This window comes from Arachis ipaensis, chromosome B4 (genome assembly GCF_059453495.1).
Source record: "Arachis ipaensis isolate K30076 ecotype BB chromosome B4, ASM5945349v1, whole genome shotgun sequence".
In the NCBI taxonomy this organism is placed as follows: Eukaryota; Viridiplantae; Streptophyta; class Magnoliopsida; order Fabales; family Fabaceae; genus Arachis; species Arachis ipaensis.
The window spans coordinates 104,839,216-104,863,096 of record NC_142439.1 but is presented as its reverse complement, the minus strand read 5'-3'; the positions used below and the strand labels follow the sequence as shown (position 1 = coordinate 104,863,096).

Below are 23,881 nucleotides of genomic sequence, written 5' to 3'. Positions count from 1 at the left end.
TCATGATCCTGTGGGAATTTTCTTGCAAGTTGGGTTAGCACGTTGCGGTTGAAAGCTTGGTAGTTGTCCAAGTCAAGTTCAGTTTTAGGGATAGATTCTGGACTTGTCCCAAATAGGAATGGGTAGTTCCTAGGAAAGAATTGGTGTATGTAATTTGATGATTAAGTGAAATTCCGTCACAGTTGTGATGGAGACTGGATGTATGCTGCATTGCACTTAGCAGCTGAATTAGGATACTTCTAGGTGTGATTCTCTCTTTCTTCTACTCATATTCTATTTCTGTTGCGTAGGAGACAAAAACGAAAAATATCTCCTAACCGGACAACGAGACAAAATGAAAATGTCTCTTGACTAGTTACGAGACAAAAACAGAAATATCTCCTAAAGTTCTTTGAAAAGGCAGCAATTAATACTCAGCAAAAAAACGGGTTAAGATTCAACCCCCTTCTCTTTTTTTTTACCAAAGATAGAGAGACTCGAACCCGCGACCTCTTAGATGAGTATCGGGAGACTATGCCATTTGAGCTATAACTTATTCGCAACCCCCCTTCTCTTAGCCACTAATTACCATCATGTCTTATATTGAGGAATTGTATTATAAAGATTTAATTTTTAAATTGATATTAAAAAATAAATTTTTAAATTGAGAGTATATGTAAATGAGATGAGATTAACGAATGTTTTGAAATTAAAAATAAATAAATAATTACAGAATTTGTGGAAGTTTGAAAATCTCACAAAACAGTTAATTTTTGTTAAATTAAAAAATTAATTTGTGAGGTTTTAAACTACCATAAAAGTTCAATATAAAACTTCCACTGAATAGATCATGAAAGTTTTTGAAAACCCTCACAAAAGACTTCATGGCACCTCAAATTTTGGGGGGTTTAGAAACCCTCCAAAAACCATTTGGTAGGGGTTATAAACTATCATAGAAAAAACTGCCACAAATAAATAAAAAACTTGTAGTGGAATTGAACTTGGAGAGAATTTGTGTATTTAAAAATTGAGAGACTAAAATGTCTAATTTTAAAAAATTCAGAAACTGATTTAGATAATTACTCTATTTATAATCTCGTTTCTGAGGTATCGAAGATTTTGATGTGATCATGTTTGTGTAAACTCATTTTTTAGGTAGCAACTTAGCTTCAGAGATTGTTAGGTTATTCAATTTATTTTCTCGGTTGTTTTTATTTTATTCTTGTTTACTTAGGCTCATATGGTACCTAGTTTGCTTTTAGCAGTTAAGAAATTTTTTTTAATTCATTGCCAAACTTCAACAAATGTTAATTAACATAATAAAATTATTAAATTATATTTGAGTTTATTAATCCTCAAAATATTTGATAAGATATCATAGCGCTGCCACAAAGATGATACAAACGAACACGGACTAGTATCAAAATTATAAAAAAAATGATCTGATGTAAGATATGAAAAACAATGGTTTTCCTAGAATACAACTTAAAGAGAAAAAATTTCTTCTAATATCGAAGAATATAATGAAGATAGTAAAATAAAGAACAAATAAGATATGAACAGAGCAACACGTCATTCTCTATGATTGTTCTCTATTTCTTAAAAGGTCTGAATCCTCTTTATATAAGGAAAAAGTATTAAAAATCTTTTGATACCATGGACTCCAAAGTTTAGAATATTACAAGTGAAAGTGCATCTTTCTTACAAAGGAAAAAGAAGGGAGGGGAGATTTCGGTAGTAATGTTCATCCTTAGTACAACCACGTTACTTGTGCATGTTTCTTGCAAAAATACTAGGATCACCCCATGCGTATATATTCTATATGATGGTTTAAACTAGAAACATAACTACAAATTATAAAATGACCTACGTAATTTATCTAGAGAAGTCCAAATATTTTATGCTAAAATCTCTAGCACAAAACATTTCGAAAGAGGGGAGTTTTAGATCAAGAAAAAAAAACATTCTCCTAATTAGTCGTCTCCATTAGCTATTCTTAAAAGAGCAGAATATGTTCCAACGATAGAGCTTAGCACCCCCACAATAATAACTAACACACACTTTGTTATCTGAAAAATTAAAACAAAAAAAAAAGTTACTCATGAATAAAATTGGTCATAGAAATATTAAAAAATGTTTCAAATATGGTTTGAAAGAGAAGTTGACATTCTATACCTCAAGTTTTGATAATCTACCGTTGTGTATCTTTAGATAACACGCACAAGGATAAATAAGTGCCTGCACCACCAAAAAAAACAACTAGATATATAATGCTGTTTGAGAGAGTGAGAGAGAGAGAAAGAGTAATGCAGAGAGAGAGAGAGAGAGAGAGAGAGAGATTACAACTGTCATTGACATAAAAGCACCAATTAGCGCCATCAAAGCACCTGCAGAGCAGATTTGAAAGAATATATCATCAAATAACATAAATTGATACTGTAATTATCATACTTGGTCTTGCATAATTTGTAATTTTAGTTATTGGTAACATTTTAAAAATGTCAATCTAGTTTCTAAAGTTACATTTTGTAAAATTTAGATCGTCCAGGATCTGTGATGTTACGTTATGACTAATGGCATAATTATGTATAGATCAATCCCAAATAGCCTGTCAGATTTTCATCTGTCTAGTGTTTTAGTCATTGATCATATATTTATAGTTGAAATCAATAACTAAAAATAGTAGAACACCTTAGTTCTTGACATACTTAAAACGTATCTTATAATGTAGAATATTCACGTATGATTTAATGTTTTATCCTAGCATATAATGATGTTTGTTTGTTTTTTAAATAATAAGGATGTTAACTAACAATTAATTGTCCAAAAACTAGATTAACTTGTGAAATATTTATCACTTTTTCTAGTTTGACTTAACTCTAAATATAGCTTCAGCTATTGAGTTGATACGTATGTTTAAGATAAGACAGAAGGTAGTAGCATGTAAATAATACTGACCGAAATAAGGAACAGAGAGGGCCACAACCAAACTTGAAATCACTAAAAATGTTCTAATAGCAATAGCTGTGGCATGACATCTTAGCTTGTTGTTAGGGATAAGTTCCTCTATACTCAATGCAATGGGTAATATCGTTAGTGCATATTTTGCCAATGGTGTTATAACCTATATATGTAACATAACAAAAAAAATGATTTTTGTCAAAAATTGTCAGATTAAAATAAATAATAATAAATAAAAGGGGAACAATTTGGATATCTTACAGTTGTCCAGGTTGCAATCTTTGATGCATATAACTCTTTGGGCATGTTTAAGGTAAATTGAGACTCAACTGACTCGCCAAAAGTTAAATATCCAACTGCACCAACACTCATGTACATAAAAAGACAAAAGGCAAAACTGCAAAAGAGGAAAACAAAGCAACAATGCTCTTAAGCAAAACTATTGTAATAACAATTTATTAGCAAAAAATTAATTCATCTAAGTAAATAAATTTAATTGGTTCACACTATAAAACATTTTGCACTCCCAATTTATTATCATCTACGATATATAAAAATTTTTAAATAGTTGTCATACTCGTATCAGATAATAAATATATACTGTAATTTATACAAGTTTTTATTGAATATTCATAAATATTTCTTAATCATATAAATTAGTTTTTGCAAAACATTAAATTTTGTAGTAAACTATTGAATTTACATTTAAATGACATAATTTAATATAACATTTTTCTATATTCCATAATAATATATCCTCCCATCCCCAAATCATTTTTATTTTATTTTTTTGGTACTTCATAACCGTATTTATGCAACTTAAGTTATTAGTAGTGTTAGCTTAAGTGAATTGGATTGAAGCTATGGGAAATTTAATACTAGATTTTGTGCTTACCTAAGATATAAAACTGATGGGAATCTTGATGGATCCTGCATAGAAGAGTAGACATTTGGGAAAACAGCATGGCCAGCAAAACCAAAACCATATAGACCAACTGATACAGAAATGTTTTCAAGGTCTAAAAGTTTTCTTCCTGGTTTCAATCCAACATGTTCAACCAACCCAACCCAAAACAAGCATAATGTCACCATTATTGTTGCAAATATTCCTCCAGCTGGAAAAAAAAAACATTTATTATTTCTGTTAGTAGCTAAACATAAAAGAAGAGCTTCTAAAATAGTGAAACTTTTTGCAGTAGATCATTATTTTGAGCATTAAAAGGATTAATTTGCATAATAATTCTTTCAAGACCGATAATTATCTGAAAATATCTCAAACACCGATTCAAGTTGACAGAATTTGCCAAAAGTGTTGACTATTTTGTTAGTCAACTAAGTGCTAGATGGTAGTTAAATTATAATATATTCAAAAGATCATTTTGTGGGTTAAGAAACTCTCCCTTTTGCAAATGATACAGTATTTAGGTGCAAATTCACATGTGATTATCTTTCACTTAAAAATTATTAAATGATAATTTAATTAAACATGCTAAATCATTTAATGATTCTCAATTATCAATTACATGTGAATTCAACCATTGATTTAATGGTCATAAACCAAGATTCTAATTGAATTCACACTCTATGAATAGCTATCAAATGAGTTGGCATGATATCTATTAAAAAATAAAGTGAGCATATTTAACATGAATACAACAAGAAAAATAAGAACCTGAGATATAAGAAAGAAGGCTTAGATTTCGAAGCCAAACAGTAGGAAGAACCATAAGAGCTGCAGTGATTGCAAAAAACACATGAGTCTCCAAATCTATCCCACCAACTTTGATGTGGACATTAGGAAACAGTGATGAGAGGTTATCACTCATTAGTGTTATAAACTCAACAGCAGCTGCCTACACGCAAGAACTATTCACCTTTCAATACATGTGTATCAATGCAAAAATTAAAAACACTAAAATAGAAGAAATTCTTGTTACTTACGTACAATTCCATGTATAAGAATATCTGCATTTGATAAAATAAGAGCTGTCAGTTTCTCAATTTCTCAATATATTTTGTTTTACTTATCTACACGAATTATAAATTATCAATTAAAAAGTCTATATTATTTATATTATTAGAATTATGGAGGGTGGAGACCTAATTTACCTATAAAAATTAGCTCAAGACCATCATACTCTAAAACGTGAAGAACTTGTTATACACAATATGTCCAACTATGTTGTACATATTAAAAATAAATATGCTGTACGTATAAAATTAGTTATTTGTATAAAATATATATTAAAATATAAAATATATATTAAAAATAAATTAAATAACATATATATTTATACACAAATATATAATAACCACTTTTTGTGAGTACATAACATTTTTATATTTGGAAGTGAACTCACCGCAATTCCTAAGCGACCGACTACTCCAAAGGCTGCTTGGCCGATATCTGGATATGTTTTGAGTCCAGGGTTGCTTTCCAAACATCTTTTCAGTAAAATTCCAGTATAACAACAAATGATAGAAAATAATACAAGGATTGTAAGGCTCAACCATCCTCCTTCTTTTATTGCATATGGAATCGTAAGAAGTCCTATCCCACATAATATATTCGTTCCTTTATAGAAAAATAAAAAGAGAAAAAAAATTAAGAAAGGCAGTTGTGCATAATACATACAATCACATTTGTATAACTAGAGTCAAATTTTTTTAAGTTAACATAAGCCAATTTTTAAAAGTGATTTTATTTATCTTAAATTATAAATTCTTAATTTTAAATACTAAATTATAAATCCTAAAAAAATGTTGACTAATATTAGACATCTAAAAATAGATTTCCTTTATTCTTTTATTCACAATAGCCAACCAAGTGTTTTGCAAATTTAAAATATATATGAGATAAGTAGGTAGTGAACTGTGAACATGAAAGAAACGCCAAATAATGGATGCTTTTGAAGATGAAAAAAGTTGTAGAAGAATGAAGATGATCATAACCATTAATAACTGATTGTGCAAATGAACATTGGTGTTGTGGTGGTGGCAAATCATCAAGAGAAAACTTGGAATGTTGAAATACACTTGACTGCTGTCTCGCAGGTTGTTCTTCTGAAACACCATTCTCCACTTCTTTTAGTTGATCCGAGACAAGAGGTTTAGCCAAAGAAGAATCCTCTTGCTTCCATTCTTGAGATCTCTTGAATGCTGTAGTCAAATACTGATTATTACTACTTCCTTTTGATCCAATTCGCCTTAGGAAACTAATTCCAGGTGGTGTTACACTCGTTAACATGTCCATGGATTGCCTGAACAAAGATTCAACAAATTCAACCAATTTAGGATTTTAATTAACATTTCAGTGTGTTATTAGAAAATGTTTAAAAAACTTTTTATAAATTCAAGGTATAATTTATTTTGATGCACCGACAAACCCTTAATCACATCTAATTTTTTGCATGAATATTTAATATAAAAATTAGTTATTTTTATTGATTTGATATTATATTATTCAATAAACATAAAAAAATTTTATATTAAGAATACATTAAAATTAAATTCTAATAATTTAATAATAAATTTTGTGAAAAAAAATCAACAGATATTAAAAAAAAAAGTAAAACATCATTTTTTATTCCAAATATTTGTGAAAAATATCAATGTTATCTTTAACATTTTTCATCGCAATAAATGTTGAAAAAAAAAAAATCAATTAACAATTAGCAACAATCTCACTGGCCTGTCTAGTGTTTGCTCTTTGATCTCTTAGGAGAGTGTATGTCTTAGTGGAGTTAAACATGTTTGAATGAAAGGTTAATAATATAAAAAATAATAAGATGATTGTTATAATGTTTAAAAAATAATATTTAACTAAAAAGTTAAGAATTAATATTTAATTTAAAAAGTATAAAATAAATTATTTTAATATTTAAAATTTGTTATAAAAAGTTAGTTAACTAAAAATTAAACATAAATTCAGATACTATAAAATTGGCTAAATAATAATAAAATATTAAAAAAACATTGACTGAATAAATTTATTAACCAAGTTTTAAATGAATTTTTAAAATATTAATTTTTCAAAAAGGCCGATTTTTTTGTTTAAAAGCAGCATAAAAACGATGCAAATTGTTTTTATAATAATACAGAACTTTTAGTATAAAAGTTTTTAGAAAAGTACAAAAGTGTGGATAAAAATACAAAATTCAGTATAATAATCAACGACAAGTAGAAAAAGTAGAAGAGAAAAAGAAATCAAAGCAAAAAGAACACAGCAGCATGTTAATAAAATAAAGTAAAAGCAAGGAGGATTATTTCCAATTTATAATATAAATATTATTTTTTAAAATTATTTGAAAATACAAAACACAATTTAAGTTTAAATGCATTTAATAGATGATAAACTATAATAATCTAAAATAATTTTAGTTTATATTTTTTAATTAATCTAAAATAATTAAATTAAATTATATTAAATATAATTATAAATATTACATCCATAAAATTATGTCTATTAAAATAAATAAAATAATTTTGAATTTGGTTTTTCTTCTTCATTTTCCTCCAACATATTCATAACCTCCACTAACTAGTAACTACTATTACCAACAACAATAATAAACACCGCCACTAACTACTATCACCACTGCACCGCCACCAAGAAGAACCACTGCACCCCACGATAGCATGGTCCTGAGTTTGAGGAAGAGTCGTTGGGGTGGGACGTCAGATATGGGGGATGATGGGAAGATGTTGATGGAGAGACACAAAAGAAGTGTCGGTTAGAGATTATACAAGTGATGAACTGCAGATCTGCTTTGCTTTGGGGGTTTTGCGTTGGTGTTGATATTTTAAGATTTTGATTTAGATGTGAGATCTATTATCCTGTGTTCTATCCCACACTGACTCAGCAGGTATTATTGGTGGTTATGAATTATGATGTTGATGGTAGAAGGGTTAGCAAGGAAAAAGGGTGAAGGAAATTAAAAAGAAGGGTAGATTGTGGTGTTAATTGATTTGTAAAAAAAAAAAAAAGTATAGTTAATGATCTAGTACTTTTCTCAAACATAATTCATTCTCTATAAAATAAATTTATGTATTTATAAATAGTTTTGTCGGCTTTTATCTTTTTACAGGAAAATATGATTATTTAGTTTTTAATAAATAACATTTATCTTCAGATACACCAATATCTTAAGATAGACAAAATTAAAATTTCAGTAATATTAAAAAGACAAAAAATAATTATTTTTAAATAGTCTAAATTTATCTTATTTAACATTTATTTATTGTAAAATATATTAAATAAAATTAAAAATAATAAGTTTTAGCAATTTTTAGTTAATATTTTTTAGTTACTGAATATTTTTATTAGATCAATGTTTTTTGAGTGTACAGCTATAACTTCATGCATGAAAATAAATTCACATGCATATGAACATATTCAGATTCACTTGGCAAATAAATTCTCCGTTGCAAGTTCATCACCATAAACCATTCATGAATTGCACGAGACAGATTGAAATTCAATATTCCAAATACAAATTCCAATACCTATAGGCTATAGCACCGGAAACAAACAACTAATAATAGTTAAAGATGAAATAAGAAGATTAGCGTTAATTGACCCTGGGTGAATGCTTGAAATTAATTTCTTTAAATAGAATTTATCTTATACATTATGCATGTTAGTGAAATGTAAACTCTAACTAATTATCCACATTGAGTAGGATGAGAAGAGAGGCTAATTTAAAAAAAAAAAAAATCAACGTACATGAACTATCCATCCATTGAAACATGCATTATTACGCTCTAATATAAAAGTAAAACACATCCAATCTCAACAGAGAACCATTAGAAGAAGGAAGATTTACCGATAGCTTTGAGGCCAAGAAGGCATGATATTATCATTGGACAATTTTTGCGAAAGAACTGATGAATCCGATTCAGAATCATCATCCAAATTATCAAACACCCTGTTCCCCTGGTTTTCTTCGTCGTCAGTTTGGAAGTCGTCCTCCCGATCCGGGCCGAGATCTTCCTCAAGTTTCATCTCACCTTTCCTCATCCCAAATCACACCCTTTTGTCAGAGATTATTACAAGATTAAAGGATTGTGTTCCTTTAATTTTCAGAACACAGTGTATCATAGAAGAAAAAAAAAAAACAACCTATAGCTAGTTGTCACAAAAATAAATAAATAATTCTCTGATAAGGATTATTGAATTGAAAGAAAGAACATAAAGGATAGATGGACGTTTGTTTGGCAGAAACGTTTGTCCAAGAAGACATGTGATAGAGATTATCGCAACTTGATTTTCTCTGTTTTTGTTTTTGTTTCTTGTTTTTTAATTTTTTTTCTTTTTTTGCCCATCTTCTCTTCATGAATGATAAAATTTAAGCCACGTTTTCATGAGACAGTTAGAAGTTAGAACATGTTTCTAGAATAAAACAAACTCACATGAGCCATTCAGATATTTTTGGTCATTTAATACATTTTGGACCAATTCTAAAATGAAGTTAGGTTTCCTAAGTCTTATTCTTAAACTATACTACATGTGTTGCATAAATGCATAGGATACATCCTTTTATTTTTGAGTTCAACAATCTTTAGTGTGTTTGAATGGTCAAACATAAGAATTATATACATAATAATATTTCATCAAATATGTTATCTTTGCAAGCATGTTTAATTTTGCTAAGCTATTTTTTTATATAGTATTTTTTTAGTATTTTTAATACTCTTTTTTAATATATTATAATTTTTTACTATTATTATTTTATATATTGTTAGGTAGAGTAAATTAAATAAAAAATTAACAAAATAAATAAATAAAAAATAAATTGATCATAATTTGTTAGTACTTTTTTCTTTTATAGAATTCAGTCTTTCTAAAGAAATCAATATTTATGTTATAAAAAAAATAATAATAAATAAAATACATACTAATTCAAAAACACATAGTAAAAAATATATAAATTCAAACAAAAAAATAATAAAAAGGTTCTATAAATAATTAAAAAATATTATGTAAAGGATGAGTACTCAAAATTTTATAAAAATAAACAACAATATACATTAAAAACTATTAAATAAAAAAGCCCCAAAAAAAACTTTTATCATATGAAAAAAATGAAAAATTGGTAACAAAATCAAAATTTAGAAGAGAATACTTGTAAGTATAATCATAAAAAAAATAAATACAAGATTTTTTAATATCTTTTATTACAAATGAAAATAAAAGATAAAATTGATTAAAAAATATTTTTTAATTATTTTTTCAAAAATTACAATTTATTAATTCTAATGAAGTAGAATTTGAACACATTTAAAAAAAATATAATTAAACAAAGAATTAAAATGTTCAAGGTTAAACAAACATACCCTTAACCATTTTGATGATTTTAATGGTTACACCCTGTCATCCTAACCTAGGAAGTGTAACTCTAACAAACTTGTCTTTGTTCTTTATATTTGTTATTGCTTTTGCTTGAATTTTTCTATATTTATCTTATTTATCTTGAATGTGTTAATGATTATCTTTTAGAATAACAAAGGAGAAAACATAACAAATTGCGTGTAAGATATAACTAAGACTCAACTATAAAAAGGAACAGGGTATTGTGGCAACGGAAATCTGCACATACCTGTAAGTTGCTGTAAATTGCAAAAAAAAAAAAAAGTTCAAAATTGTTTATTCAAACAAAGGTATAAATAACTTTTCAACAAATTTAATATATCAATACAAAAAAATTAGTTTTTTTTTGCATAGAAATATATATTAAATTACAAAAGAATCACATAATTACATTTATAATTAAATTTTATAATAAAATATATTTATACATAAATATCTTATTTTCTTATATATATAAATATAAATATAAATATAACTGCATTTGTTTATAAAGTACTTATAGAAATATAAAATTATACAAAATTATGTATAGATACATACATTGTGTTGTCTTAAAATATTAAATTAATATATTTTGTATATTAAAAAGATACAAAAATACTAGTAAAAAATATAATTTACTTTTTATATTAATTTTTATAATTATATTTTTAAATTTTTTTTTTAAAAATTAAAAATAAATTAATATTTTATAATATATTTTTTATATTTAATTTATCACTAACTAAAATATAAAAATATTAATTTTTGTCCATCTGTCCATTCTGATCTTGTATGTGAGTTTATATTGTGAGGACAAGGTGAATAATGTTCTATGATTACTATCAAATAGAAATTTATCTTTAAATTCTAAAACCACTTGCAGATAATTATAAATGTCACTTCACTACTGGTCAAAGCATATGTATCTTCTATTTATCTCCCCACACGAGAGTATTTCATCATCACTAATCTTAATTTGAAAAAGATCCTAGGGATATTCATGACCCAATCTGACCTATCTTGGTAAAATGGATCTAGCCCAAACATTATTTTGTGAAGTTTTGCTTTCTACAATTTGACCCGAAATAATATTTGGACCTAATTCTGATTATGCTTTGTGTTAATCCAATCCAACCTGGAATCATCAAATCAGTATTTTGGAGATTACATTTGTAGAAAATAGTTAGTGGTAAATTATAAAATTTCATAATTGATTATTACACTTTAGTACTTTATACTGTATAACGTTATTTTAATGTTCTTCCATAATAAAACTGTTATTTTAATATTGATATATTTTTTTATATATGCAGAATGTGAAATATTATTTAAATTTTGTTTCTAGCTAAAATTTTATAACCCCTTTTATAACTTCTTTCATCATGTGTCTTGTGTCTAGTCAATCCATAATATCATAAAGTTGGGTTGACCCAGCTACTAATCAAGTTATTTAATTTTTTGGAATGTGGTAGGTCTAAGAAGATTGTCACAATTTCAAGTTGGATTTAGGTTTGATTTAACCAGGCGGCTCAACGCATCTGTTGTACGTCCCAACAATTATTTTGACACCAAAAAGTTTACGATTTTTTATAATTATTTTAGCAAGTTTGAGTCAGTTTTTCCTTTCACTTTTATTATTCTCGTCATGATTTAAAAATGACTTTTCTAACATTACCAACTAAGAGTTTTTTATTTTTTTATTTTTTTTGTTATCCCTAAAATCTTCACCGTAACCACCAACGTGGGGGATTGAAGCCAAGTTTATCTCAACAGCAAAAAAAAAACAAAAAAAAAACTAGAAGATAATTAACAATATTTCAAACTAGTTCAAAGCCTCCTAAAGGGTAATATTAAGTTGTCATCTGCCCCCGAAAATACCCTTAATTTTTGGCTGTTGGCTTAGCATTACCCTTAACAAAATATTCTCTATTGTAGACAATTTTCAATAGATTTACAAATTACAATTAGGTGCAGTAACATGGATTGGTCAAAAATAAGAAATACTTTAGCCTTTTAATAAAAACTTGTATATTCAAGTTCATGAATGTTAAAAAAATAAAAAGGTTCATCGGAGATCCTACCTTTCAATAGGATTTCATGTAATACACCCCTATATGAGAAGCTTCCTGATCGAATGGTGTTAGATAAAGTTTGGGTATTATTACTAGTTTGATTTCAACGAAGCTGTGGTTAATTATTTATGTGTGTGTGTGTGAATATGTGAAAACGAAATTATTAGTGAGTGGTGTTTCTTGTTTAATTAGGTTAAATTCTTTCTCAGAAAACATATGGATGGCAACTAAGACAGAACAATGATGTATTGATTCAAAAGTAATGCAACAATAACATAATTAATTAATACGAGGAGTTTGGTTGATGAAGCCTTACCAGGTGAAGATTTATATACCATGACGATGAGATTGCTAGTTATTCTTCTACCTCTTAAATTCTGAGTTGTCCCTCTCTCTTCTTTTGCTTGCAGTGGAACACCTTCTTGTGCTTGTTTTGGGCTACTATCTCTTCTGCTCTCTCCTCAGTGAACCTCTTTATGTATTCCTTTGTTAGGGTCTCACTCTCTTCTCCTTCTCCTTCTCCTCCTTATTAATTACTCTATTTTTCTTTGGCGTTTCCAAATAAATAGCAACTGCCCTATTTGAACCTAAAATTTGTGGAAATTTATATTTATACTTTCACAAAAAATAGTGAGTATTTTATTTCTTTAATTACTGATTTTGGATTTTGAATTTATATTTACATTTATACTCAAATTTTATAAATAATATTTCAAATTACATTTATATTAACATTTACGTTTATAGGCAAAGTATAAATAAGGTATAAATTTAAAAATGGAAAACTGATAACTAATTTAGTGTTGATGACTGATTTTAATGTTGATGAAAATAAAAATTTGATTATTTTATCGTAAAATATTTAATTATTCTAGTACTTAGTTATTTTAGAAAAATATGTAACGCAATAAGTTTATGCTAATTTTCCTAGAACATTTAAAAATAAAACAAACCTAACGGAAAATCACTAACATATCTGCGGGAATTTGGGTCCGGTTATCAGGATCTAAATGCATATATGTATTATATATAGAAAACTAAATTTTAGTTAATTAATATTAGTGAACTTTAAATTTTAGATTTATAATTTAAAATTAAAATTAATAATTTATAATTTAAAATTTAAATTAATAAAATAATTTAGAATTTATAATGTTAGTTATGTATATATTAAAAATTAACTATTAATCTAGATATTTTAATAAAATATATATTAAAATATAAATTACATATTAAAAATAAGTTAAATAATAAATATATTTATATATAAATATATAATAATTAATTCGAAGCCTAATTTTTAATGTAACAATGTGTGTCTCTGTGTGTGTGTGTATATATATAATAAAAAAGGATCAATATATAGCTAAATGAAACGTAGGATCCGATGCAATTTAAAGATATTATTGGCAAATAAGATGTCTCGAAAGAATTGAAGTAGGGAGACCGTGAAAGAACACAGCATGCTTGTCCAGGCTGAAGAAGGGTGGTTTTTGTTGGTTTCCTTAACTCTTCATTATTCATTATTCTTTATTCTTTATTCATATCATCAACTTGCACATGTTATCTTAACATGTACAACGACGTGTTAGATCCCACCTCTTTCTGGTGTTTCGATCTCGACAAATTTGTTTTCTTCCTCATTTTATTGTTTTCTCTTAACTTTAACTTTTTGAATTTTCTTTGGAACTAGACAGGTTTGTTTTTTCTTCCTTTCATGTTCACTTCAAAACTTGTCTGACACTGAATAAAGTAGTTTATAAATTTATTACTACTCATTTTTTTATTAAAATTATTTCGGAATCTTTTCAGCATTTAACAAGTAAGATTATGATCTGAGTAACTAATAATTAAGCATGCACAATCCTGTATGTATATAAATTTATCGCCGTGTGATCTAGAGCAAAACATACAAGAAATTAACAATTTTTATTATAATCCTTTAGATCTATCGAAACCTGACTAAAGATTCGAACTTCTTCATTTGATTAAAAAAATTAGTGTATGTATATGTGCCATGCAAAAAAAAATATTTAATATTTTATTTATATTTACATTATTTTTAATAAAAAATATTTTTTAACATATTTAATTTTAAGTTAAGTCTAATTTTTTTTATTTATGCGAATACTAAATAATAGTACATAACAAAAAATTTACAAAAAATTGGATTAATTAAAGAAAAATACATAATATGTAATAAATTAATGTCTTAATTTTTATAAAAAATATGTGTATAGATTTTTTGTCTCCAATAATGATCGTCACACAACTATAGATAGTATCTCTGTGCCTGTATTAAATAAAATTTAAATATTATTTATATAAAAAAATTTATCTAAGTACAAAAAAAAAATCACAAGTAACAATAAATTAAGAGATACTAATTGATTAAACAGTATTTAATCATCTCAATTTATCGAAGACTTTTCTATACACAATATTAATCGTGCAATTTTTAAATATTCCCTCATGATTATAAATTAAATTTTTTATCCCTTACTTACTCTAAACTTTTGAAAGTGGCACATATAACTGTACGTATGTAGAAATCAGTCTTGGTAAGTACAGTCCCACAATTTTCAACATCTGTTCTTGAACCTTGTTGATTGTCATATCAAAAAACACTATCAATAAAAATTATCTTCTCTGAAATTTGATTGGAATACTGTCATTATTTAGAACCATATTCATCCTTGCGATTAATGCAATTCTTCCTATTTTGGTCTCTATTAATATTCCGCATTTAACCAAGTAATTTTTAAGTCTCCTAACCTGTAGTTGTGTACCATTGCATAGGCCATTTGACTGGTCTATATTCCTAAGTAGCATCACCGGAACACCAATCTTAAATATGGGCTTATGAAGTAAAAGACAAGAACAATTAAAAGTATCCAATACTTCTAAACAAAAAACTTCAAGTGACTTTTTATATTATCTTCCTCAATACAAAGATTGTCTAAACTAAGATACACCTTTTTATCACCAGAAATAATTAATAGTAGTTGACTATTTATTTTGTTAACAACGTCTAAGGTCGATACTAGTATTGTTCAATCATTAAAGTAATTGTTTGACAGATAGCTATGCACTAAGTCTGAAAAGACAAAGTTAATTAACTCATCAAATGCCTATTCAAAGTCTGAAACTATCATATCATAGGAATCTCAATTTCTGACTCTGCATATAGTTTATCTCCTATTAGGTCATCACCAACTTTTAACAACCAATCACTAAATTTCTTGATTTTCTGTTGGTTTCATTTTCGCATCTGATAGTTAGTCTCATGTTCCTTGATAGTCGTAAAACTTCAACAGTCTCCTAAAAGTACAAAAATTTATGGTTGCATGCACTATATCTTGTCGAGATCCTCTTGTAATTATAAGCAATATTTGTCTAAAGTCTCAATCGAGTACAATCGCCTTTTTCCTGAATGGACGCTCGCCATTAGCAATTAATGTGTGTCTCATAATATCCCTCAAACATCTATCCAATGCCTCATAACTATACCTGCTAAATAAAGGTACCTTGTCCCAAATTATTAAATATGTTTTTATCAACAATTTGGCAAAGGGTGAGCCCTGTCACATATTGCACGTAAAATATTCATTTATAGTTAGAGGTATCTTGAATGTAAAGTGTGCAGTCATCCTACCATTTGGTAAGAGAAGCGAGACTATTCCATTGAAAGCCACATTAAGCACTATTTTACGCTCTAACCTAATTTTTGCTGACATCAAGTTGTAAAGGAACATTTTATCGCAACTTCCGTGGCCATAAAGAAAAACAATTCTCCCTCGGATTCATTCACAGTCCTCATGACTCTATCATAAGTTTTCTTATGTTCTATAGTCACCGTGTACAACATCGATGATATTAAGGTCTCTAATTGATGTATGTCATATTTGAGTTCCTCTATTATTAGTCGCTCATCTTGTAATGAGTAGTTACTACTAGAAAGAACTGGTATTGGAGGATATTCTTGCAAGCTCCTTCCATAAGAATGCATGATATCTTTTATGTCTGACAATGCAAAATTCTTGATATTCTCATCAGACAACATTAAATCTATCAGAACTTAAAAAAAGTTAGGTCAACAAACTATATCTAGTCATAAAATATTATTTAAAGTTATGAAATACACAAACAAAATAGTATGATTATATTATTCATGTTCAAATGCTTTCAATGTCTATGCAGAATATTATCAGAAAGTTGCAGCCAATAATTCTCTCAAACAAAGTCAGGTCTCAAAAGACAAATAATCAAACAGATACATTTTCTAAATTCTTGTACTTTCCAAAAATCTCCATTAATAAAAAATGTGGATCCATAATTGGCATTTAAAATTCTCATTATTCCTAAAAGAAATTATAAATAATATATTATTTAAAATTTATAGTTATGTATATATGGCTAAAATTACTATAAAAAGATAGGTATTTATAGTTAAAATTCTTAAACTTTTTAAATTACAATATAATAAAATACAGTCTATTTAGTTGGTTTTGCATATGAACGGTCTTGTAAAATTTTTTTACAATGTACATCTTAATTTAGGTTCACCACCCCTATACCACATGAAGATAAAATAGTTAGAAACATAATAATTTCTAAAAATTTAGAAAACAAAATTAATAAAACTCATAATTTTTTTAACTTACTGTATCTCATCAAGTTCTAGCAGAAAAAAATTTCAAATTTATTAGAAACCACTAATTTTTTTTCTATTTAGAAGACTTATTACATTTGGAATTTTAAAAATACAAAGTTATATTACCTTAAAAATTATTAAAATTAATTGATACCAACAATTTTATATGAATTATACAATTCTTACCTATAAAATACGAGTCTTCTCTTTTTGTTGGAGTTTTTCTTTGTATGGTTCAAAGCAAGATAAATTTATCAGGATTAAGAAATCTTCAATTGAATGCAAAATGATATACTTTCTGAAGTAAACTCGGGTAAATCACATATATAAATAAAATGGAGGCATATATCACACAATTCTACCAAATTCAAAAACGTTACAAAGATCTACTAAAAGGACAATTTCATGTAGTTCGAATGAGACTCATTCGAATTACACAAACCAAGAGTAATTCGAAGTAATCAAATTCGAATTACAAGTGATCAACATAAATCGAATTGGACCAATTCGAATTATGCATGCATGAATTCCAGAGGTAATTCGAATCACCTTGATTCGAACTACATACACGTTTTGTGATATAATTTGCAATACTCTTCTATCCATTTCTTTATTAAAAAATTAATAATTTAAAAATTAAAAAATATATATTTTATTCCATGCATTAAAAAAAGCTAACAAAATATTTAATTATGAGACTTCTTCAAAATATTTATGAGCTATCAATTCGAATTTTATACAATACTCTTCTGCCCATTCTTGATAGCTCATGAATATTTTTTAATAAATTTATTTAAATTATACCACAAAAAATATTTTATTCTATGTAAAATAATTTAAAAAAATATGGCTTAAAAAGATGTTAGGAGTACTATAAAAATTTGTAATGTTCTAGTGACTTAGGTAAATATATGCATGTACTCAAATTTTAAATAAAATACTCTACATAGTCAATAATAATTTAGAAATTAAAAGAAAATATATTTTTATCATGTATTTACCTAAGTCACTAGGACATTACAAATTTTTATAGTACTCTTAACATCTTTTAAGCCATTTTTCTAAAACTATTTTATATGGAATAAAATATATTTTTTAATTATTTTGTATGGAATAAAATATTTTTTTTAATTTCTAAATTATTATTAACTATGTAGAGTATTTTATTTAAAATTTGAGTACATGCATGTATTTACCTAAGTCATTAGAACATTACAAATTTTTATAGTTCTCATAACATTTTTTAAGTCATTTTTTTAAATTGTTTTGCATAGAATAAAATATTTTTTTGTGGTATAATTTAAATAAATTTATTAAAAAAATTTATTAAAAAATATTTATGAGCTATCAAAAATGGGCAGAAGAGTATTGTATGGAATTCGAATTGATAGCTCATTGATACTTTGAAGAAGTCTCGTAATTAAATATTTTGTTAGCTTTTTTTAATGTATAAAATAAAATATATATTTTTTAATTTTTAAATTATTAATTTTTTAATAAATTTTTAATAAATTATTAATTTTTTAATAAAAGAATGGACATAAGAGTATTATTGCAAATTATATCACAAAATGTGTATGTAGTTCGAATTAAAGGTGATTCGAATTACCTTAGAATTCATGTATGCATAATTCGAATTGGTCCAATTCGATTTATGTTGATCACTTGTAATTCGAATTTGATTGATTCGAATTACTTTTGGTTTGTGTAATTCGAATGAGCCTCATTCGAACAACATAAAATTGTCCTTCTGGTAGATTCTTGTAGCATTTTTGAATTTGATAGAATTATGTAATATATGCCTCTATTTAGTTTATATCTGTGATTTACCCAGTAAACTCTATATTCATGTCTAATTGGCTTGAACTTAATATTATTTTGACCTACGCCAAAATTGGTCATAACATAAACACTTCTTTCATATATCCTTTTCCTAAGTAAGGATACTTCTGAATTTTTTTATTGTGCATTGTATATCAGAATTTTTGTAAATAATATCACAATAAACAAAGTTAAAAATAAAAAAAAGTAAATTAATTTAAAAATGATATACAATTCTATATTACCTCTTCATCAAGTAGAATCATTTTGATTGAAGTTTTTTGTGCATGTGTTTTAAATTGTTTGACATTTCATAATTGAATTATTTTGACCTTAAATTTTTAAACTTTATATTCAGATGTTGCCTTGAAATTCTTAATAAGATAATACCTAAAAAAAATTAATATAAAATAAAAGGACAAAATAATATAAATAGAAAGCTAATTAAAAAAAATTATATTTAATATTATATTAAACTCAAAGTTAGAATATAATCTAGTAGTCATGATAATTGTCAAAAAAAATATAAGTCTTAGATATAAAAATTTAAAATCACATAATACATTAAGGGACATATGTATAGTGTAAGATTAATCTACTCTAAATTAAAAATAGAAATATTCAATTAATTTGATTATGTAATTTAGAACAAATTATTATAATTATATATATCTCATTCCTAAAATAAAAAATATACCATTTCTTTTAAATAATAGTTTTTTTTTATTTATATATACATATATTAATTATTTACTTAATAGTTTCATTGTTCTTAGGATATACTTATTTTGTTTAAATATTTTTTTATTTATGTATACGTATATATTAATTATACATAAATATATTTAAGTCATATACGTTTATTATTTTCTGATTATGATTATTTTCTTTTGAACCTACAATCCTCCAATAATTCCTTTATTCTACTATATCACATACGAGTAATAATCTTCATAAATCATGATAGTTTTTTTATTTATAGGTACATATATATTAGTTGTGTAATTAATAGTTTCCTTATTCTTAGAATATATTTATTTTATTTAAATAATTTTAAATATTTCATTATATATGTATATGTATCATATTAATTGTAGGTAAATATACTTACATATATTAATTATTTCTTGATTATAATTATTTTTTATAATTAATAGTTTCTTATTCTTAACATATATTTATTTATTGATTACAATTATTTCTTTATATATATATATATATAATTATTTTTGAGCCTACAATCATTCAAAAAAATTTTTTATTCCTTATTATTAAAATAGGGCTTTTTCAGACGAATTTTGAGACGAAATTGAAATAAATTTCGAACAAATTAGAGACAAATTTTTTCTTTCAAACAAAATTGGGACGAATTTTTTTGTCCCAAAAAGCCTTGTTGCTAATTTAAATTTTGTCTGAAATTTCGTCTGAAATTTTTTTTAGACGATTTTGTGACAGATTTCGAATAGGCATTTATCTGCTAGATTTCTAACTATTATGATGTATTTTAGATGAATTTCAGACAGATTAGCTAACATAAAAACAACGTATTTCAGACAAATTTCAAACAAAAAATATACTTTATTTCAGACAAATTTCTAACGAATTTAGTCAAATATAACAAATTTTTTTCGAACAAATTTTAAACAAATCAAATATTTCTTTTCAATTAAATTTCAGACAAATTTAATTTAAAAGAATTTCCGTATTTGAAACAAATTTTATACAAAACAAAAAATTATTTCGCACAAATTTTCTACAAATTTAATATAATATTTGAAATAATTTTCATACAAAATAATTTGCTATTTAATAGATAAATATTTTAGAAAATAAATTTTATTCGATTTTCTTTCTATATTAAGACCATCATAATCATTTTTTTCATATTACATCATCCAAATTATAAACACATAATAAAATCATGAAAAAAATTAATTACCATAAAAGAGTTAAAAAAATATTTATTATTAAAATACTTTTGTCCATAAATGTAATCAAACTAAAATAAGAAAAAATACTTAAACTAAAACAAAGAAAGCCTTTAAAAAGGTCAAATATCATGAATAAAATAAAATGTACTAACTAATTCTCCTAAATATTTCTTAATCTAAATCAGAAGAAACATATACTCCAAATATCAATCACTCATGTTATCATCACTAGAGCTTGTCCCAAACTCATCTTCCGTAGGATCAGACAAGGTTGAAGGAAGTGGGAGATTCAACTTTTTATACAAAGCATGAATTGTCTTTTCAGTAGAACCAATTCTTTTCTGTTGAACTTTTAGTTGACGTCCTTGATCTTTTAACTTGTGCTCAGCATCTTTCAACTTAACCTTTTGCTCTTCATTGATCATTTCTTGCTCATTTGCTTTTTCTTTCCACATGTGAAGTTCTTGCTCAATATTTAGATTGTCTTTGGATGTCTCTGAACAATTTCTGGAATCCAACTTTGAAGAGAGATCTAAACCAAAAGAACCTAAACCAAAAGCAGCTTTCTTTTTTCCCTTTGTCACAACTTCATTCCAAACAGTATAATCATCTAGTATATCTAGGCTTTCCTTAGATGCCTCAACATCTCCCTCATTATCCAAGGATAAAGCTACTTGAGAAAGTTCTGTCTTTCGCTTTTTGAATTCACCCTACAAAATCAATTCATGTTAATCGCAACTAAATATGTTATGAACAAATACTAACATATAGTGAAAATTAGCAGTTGAAAAAAAACAAAAAGAAGAACAAATTAGCATCACATACAATGACTTTCTCAAATCTTTCATCAATCCAACTTTTGTCTTTTTTGGTGTGGCATTTAGTATAAACCTCCTCTAGAGAAGGTTTTACTCCTGTAGCTTTCTCCTATAATATAATAGTTTTAATCGATAGGAAAGAAAAAAGAATAAGAAAACATTGCACATAATAAGAAAAAGACTATAAATAAACTATTTTTATCTTACCATTCTGCGTGCATGTTCACCCATAGATATGGAACCACCAGTATGCATGGAACTTCCAGCATTTGATGCTCGATTCACAGTATTTGCTACTGACCAATTCTTAAATTTCGAATCTGTAGCAAAATAATGTAATAGTTGATGCCAAACGGGTTCAGGAATATATTTTGGTACATGGTTAGGGTCTTTTGAATAATTGCGTCTCTTCTGATTCATCAACGATCTTAATCGATCACTCCCTTTAATTTCAAAAATTTGACGAATTCTTGCATTGTGTTGAGGTTTCCATATACAATTTTTCTATAAAAGAAAACAAACATATACATTGAATTACCCACTATGTATAATATCAAAATAACAAAAAAATGATAATAAATACTTACCTTAAATTCAGTAAACTACAAATCTCGCATTTGCTCACTGGCATGTCTCTAGGAAGGGTAGAATTCTAAAAATTTGCTTTTAATGGTATTTGTTACATGACGAATAGCAATACATGGATTAAACCTATAAGAAGTTCAAATAATGAGTAATTACACATGTATTCACAATAAAAACAATATAGAGAACGTTAAAACACAAAACTGATTGTTGTACTTACTCATTGCCAAAAGGCTCTATTTTCAAGAGCCCTTCTTGAGTGACAAGTTCACTTTCTTGAGCAAGAGATTCATCGTGATAATTTTCATCCGATGAGTGAGCATGATGTAAATTTCGTTCATTATTAGGAGCATTATCAAATGACTGAGGTTGGATAGGTGAACAGTATGGTGATTCAGCTGGTGATGGTGATGGTGATGGTGATGGTGGTGGTGTATGATCGGCATGGGAAGATAGTAAATTTCTCTTGAATTTTTGTGGTGGCTGCAAAAAAGAGGGTGGTAATGCTGAAGGCTTTTTAGATACATGTGAATGAACTGGAGCTCGTGATTTTGTAGACTTAGGGTGTGAAAGCTTAGTTTTGTGTGCACTAATCACCTCCTTATTACCAGACTTTTGTACTTTAATTGACAAATATTTTTTATTTTTTTTAGAACCTGACATCTAAAACAACAAAGATTTATAAGATTAGTAAGACATTGCAGTTAAATGTTAGTAACATGTACATCATCAAAAGAATTAAAAAAATAACAATGTAAAATAATACTTAACTGCCAAAATAATCAATTAAGAGGTAAGATAAAGTGTTACTATGCTTTAGTACTAAACTACTAATATATATGTACACATGAGAATTTTAAGAAGTTCATAGCAAGGATAATACTATATGTGTGAAAGGGGCAGATTGTGTGAAAGGTGAAAACAAAAAATACTAGTAATTAATTTATAGTTAGTAGTAGATCCTACACAAACCTGAACACATGCTGGAACATCACTACTGTTATCCATGGCTATAGTGGATGATTCTATTCAATCTACAAGAAGAAAAATTTATACTTATGGAGAAGTCTTATATAATCTGTTTATAATATCTACTATCTACTGTATAATAACGAGCCATCACCACATGTAATATCTGTAAATTGAATTCTTTAGTAGTCCTGGGACCATGTGCAACTCATATAACTCTCATCACCCCAAAAAATAAAAAAGAAGAAATAGCATGGCTTTTGATTAACAGAAAACGTTGAGAATGCTAAAAAAAGGGTCATAAATTGATAATAATTATAAAAGTTTTGATTGGACTATATACTAAGTATTTCTTAATCAATAATAGCTAAAGGTACGGAACCTATATATATATAAAATAAGAGTAATTAATTAGTATATAGAGAATTGGTAGCATCTGCATATTATCAGTGGAATCTAAGTGCCATAATGGTGATATACACATATATGAAAAATATGCATTTTTCCTTTAAGACAATAACAATCAATAAGAATAAACAAAATTTATGTCGGCATACATATACATATACACATATATTATATGCAGAAAAAGGGACAGACCAAGCTAAGTTACCAGCAATTCCATATAGTGCCATTTAATTAAAAAGTAGAAAATCAAATATTAGTTGTGTTTGGCGTGCAACAGAGTGAAAGCAAAGCAGATTAACTAATGAAGGAAAAGCTTACTCTACAACTCACTG

General features: G+C 26.5%; 2 protein-coding genes across 4 annotated transcripts; both read right to left on the bottom strand.

Moving 5' to 3' along the window:
* Positions 1-1,574: 1,574 nt before the first annotated feature.
* On the bottom strand, positions 1,575-12,946 carry LOC107639520 (amino acid transporter AVT1D). Of its 3 annotated transcripts, none has more exons than XM_088483923.1 (13): positions 12,901-12,946; positions 12,680-12,859; positions 8,766-8,949; positions 5,893-6,200; positions 5,301-5,515; positions 4,882-4,905; positions 4,613-4,793; positions 3,836-4,055; positions 3,202-3,337; positions 2,938-3,103; positions 2,323-2,366; positions 2,155-2,217; positions 1,575-2,048 (listed from the first exon to the last, which is right to left on the bottom strand). In XM_088483923.1, exons 2-13 carry the CDS (start codon positions 12,699-12,701, stop codon positions 1,953-1,955), a joined length of 1,659 nt encoding a protein of 552 aa, XP_088340049.1. In that variant the 5' UTR covers positions 12,702-12,859; positions 12,901-12,946; the 3' UTR covers positions 1,575-1,952. The 3 variants fall into 3 exon arrangements, with proteins under 3 accessions (XP_088340049.1, XP_020976996.1, XP_020976997.1); XM_021121337.2 differs by having other exon boundaries at positions 4,613-4,672; positions 4,763-4,793; positions 12,680-12,922; XM_021121338.2 differs by lacking the exons at positions 8,766-8,949; positions 12,680-12,859; positions 12,901-12,946 and adding an exon at positions 7,498-7,732.
* An 8,029-nt stretch (positions 12,947-20,975) lies between these two features.
* LOC110271535 (uncharacterized) lies at positions 20,976-23,180 on the bottom strand. Its single transcript, XM_088484737.1, has 6 exons — positions 23,145-23,180; positions 22,393-22,655; positions 22,271-22,298; positions 21,795-22,091; positions 21,595-21,696; positions 20,976-21,479 (listed from the first exon to the last, which is right to left on the bottom strand). The coding sequence occupies exons 1-6, from the start codon at positions 23,178-23,180 to the stop codon at positions 20,976-20,978; spliced, it is 1,230 nt and encodes a 409-aa protein (XP_088340863.1).
* Positions 23,181-23,881: the final 701 nt, after the last annotated feature.

Excerpts from the sequence above, each read along its gene's own strand:
- LOC107639520 (XM_088483923.1), bottom strand. The coding sequence starts at position 12,701 with ATGGTATATAAATCTTCACCTG. Across the intron at positions 2,367-2,937 it reads CCTCTCTGTTCCTTATTTCG|GTGCTTTGATGGCGCTAATT; the intron begins GTCAGTATTATT and ends TCTGCTCTGCAG. Across the intron at positions 2,049-2,154 it reads GTAGATTATCAAAACTTGAG|ATAACAAAGTGTGTGTTAGT; the intron begins GTATAGAATGTC and ends TTAATTTTTCAG.
- LOC110271535 (XM_088484737.1), bottom strand. The coding sequence starts at position 23,180 with ATGGATAACAGTAGTGATGTTCCAGCATGTGTTCAG. Across the intron at positions 22,656-23,144 it reads ATGTTCCAGCATGTGTTCAG|CCACCACAAAAATTCAAGAG; the intron begins GTTTGTGTAGGA and ends TCTTTTTTGCAG. Across the intron at positions 22,299-22,392 it reads ATAGAGCCTTTTGGCAATGA|GTTTAATCCATGTATTGCTA; the intron begins GTAAGTACAACA and ends AACTTCTTATAG.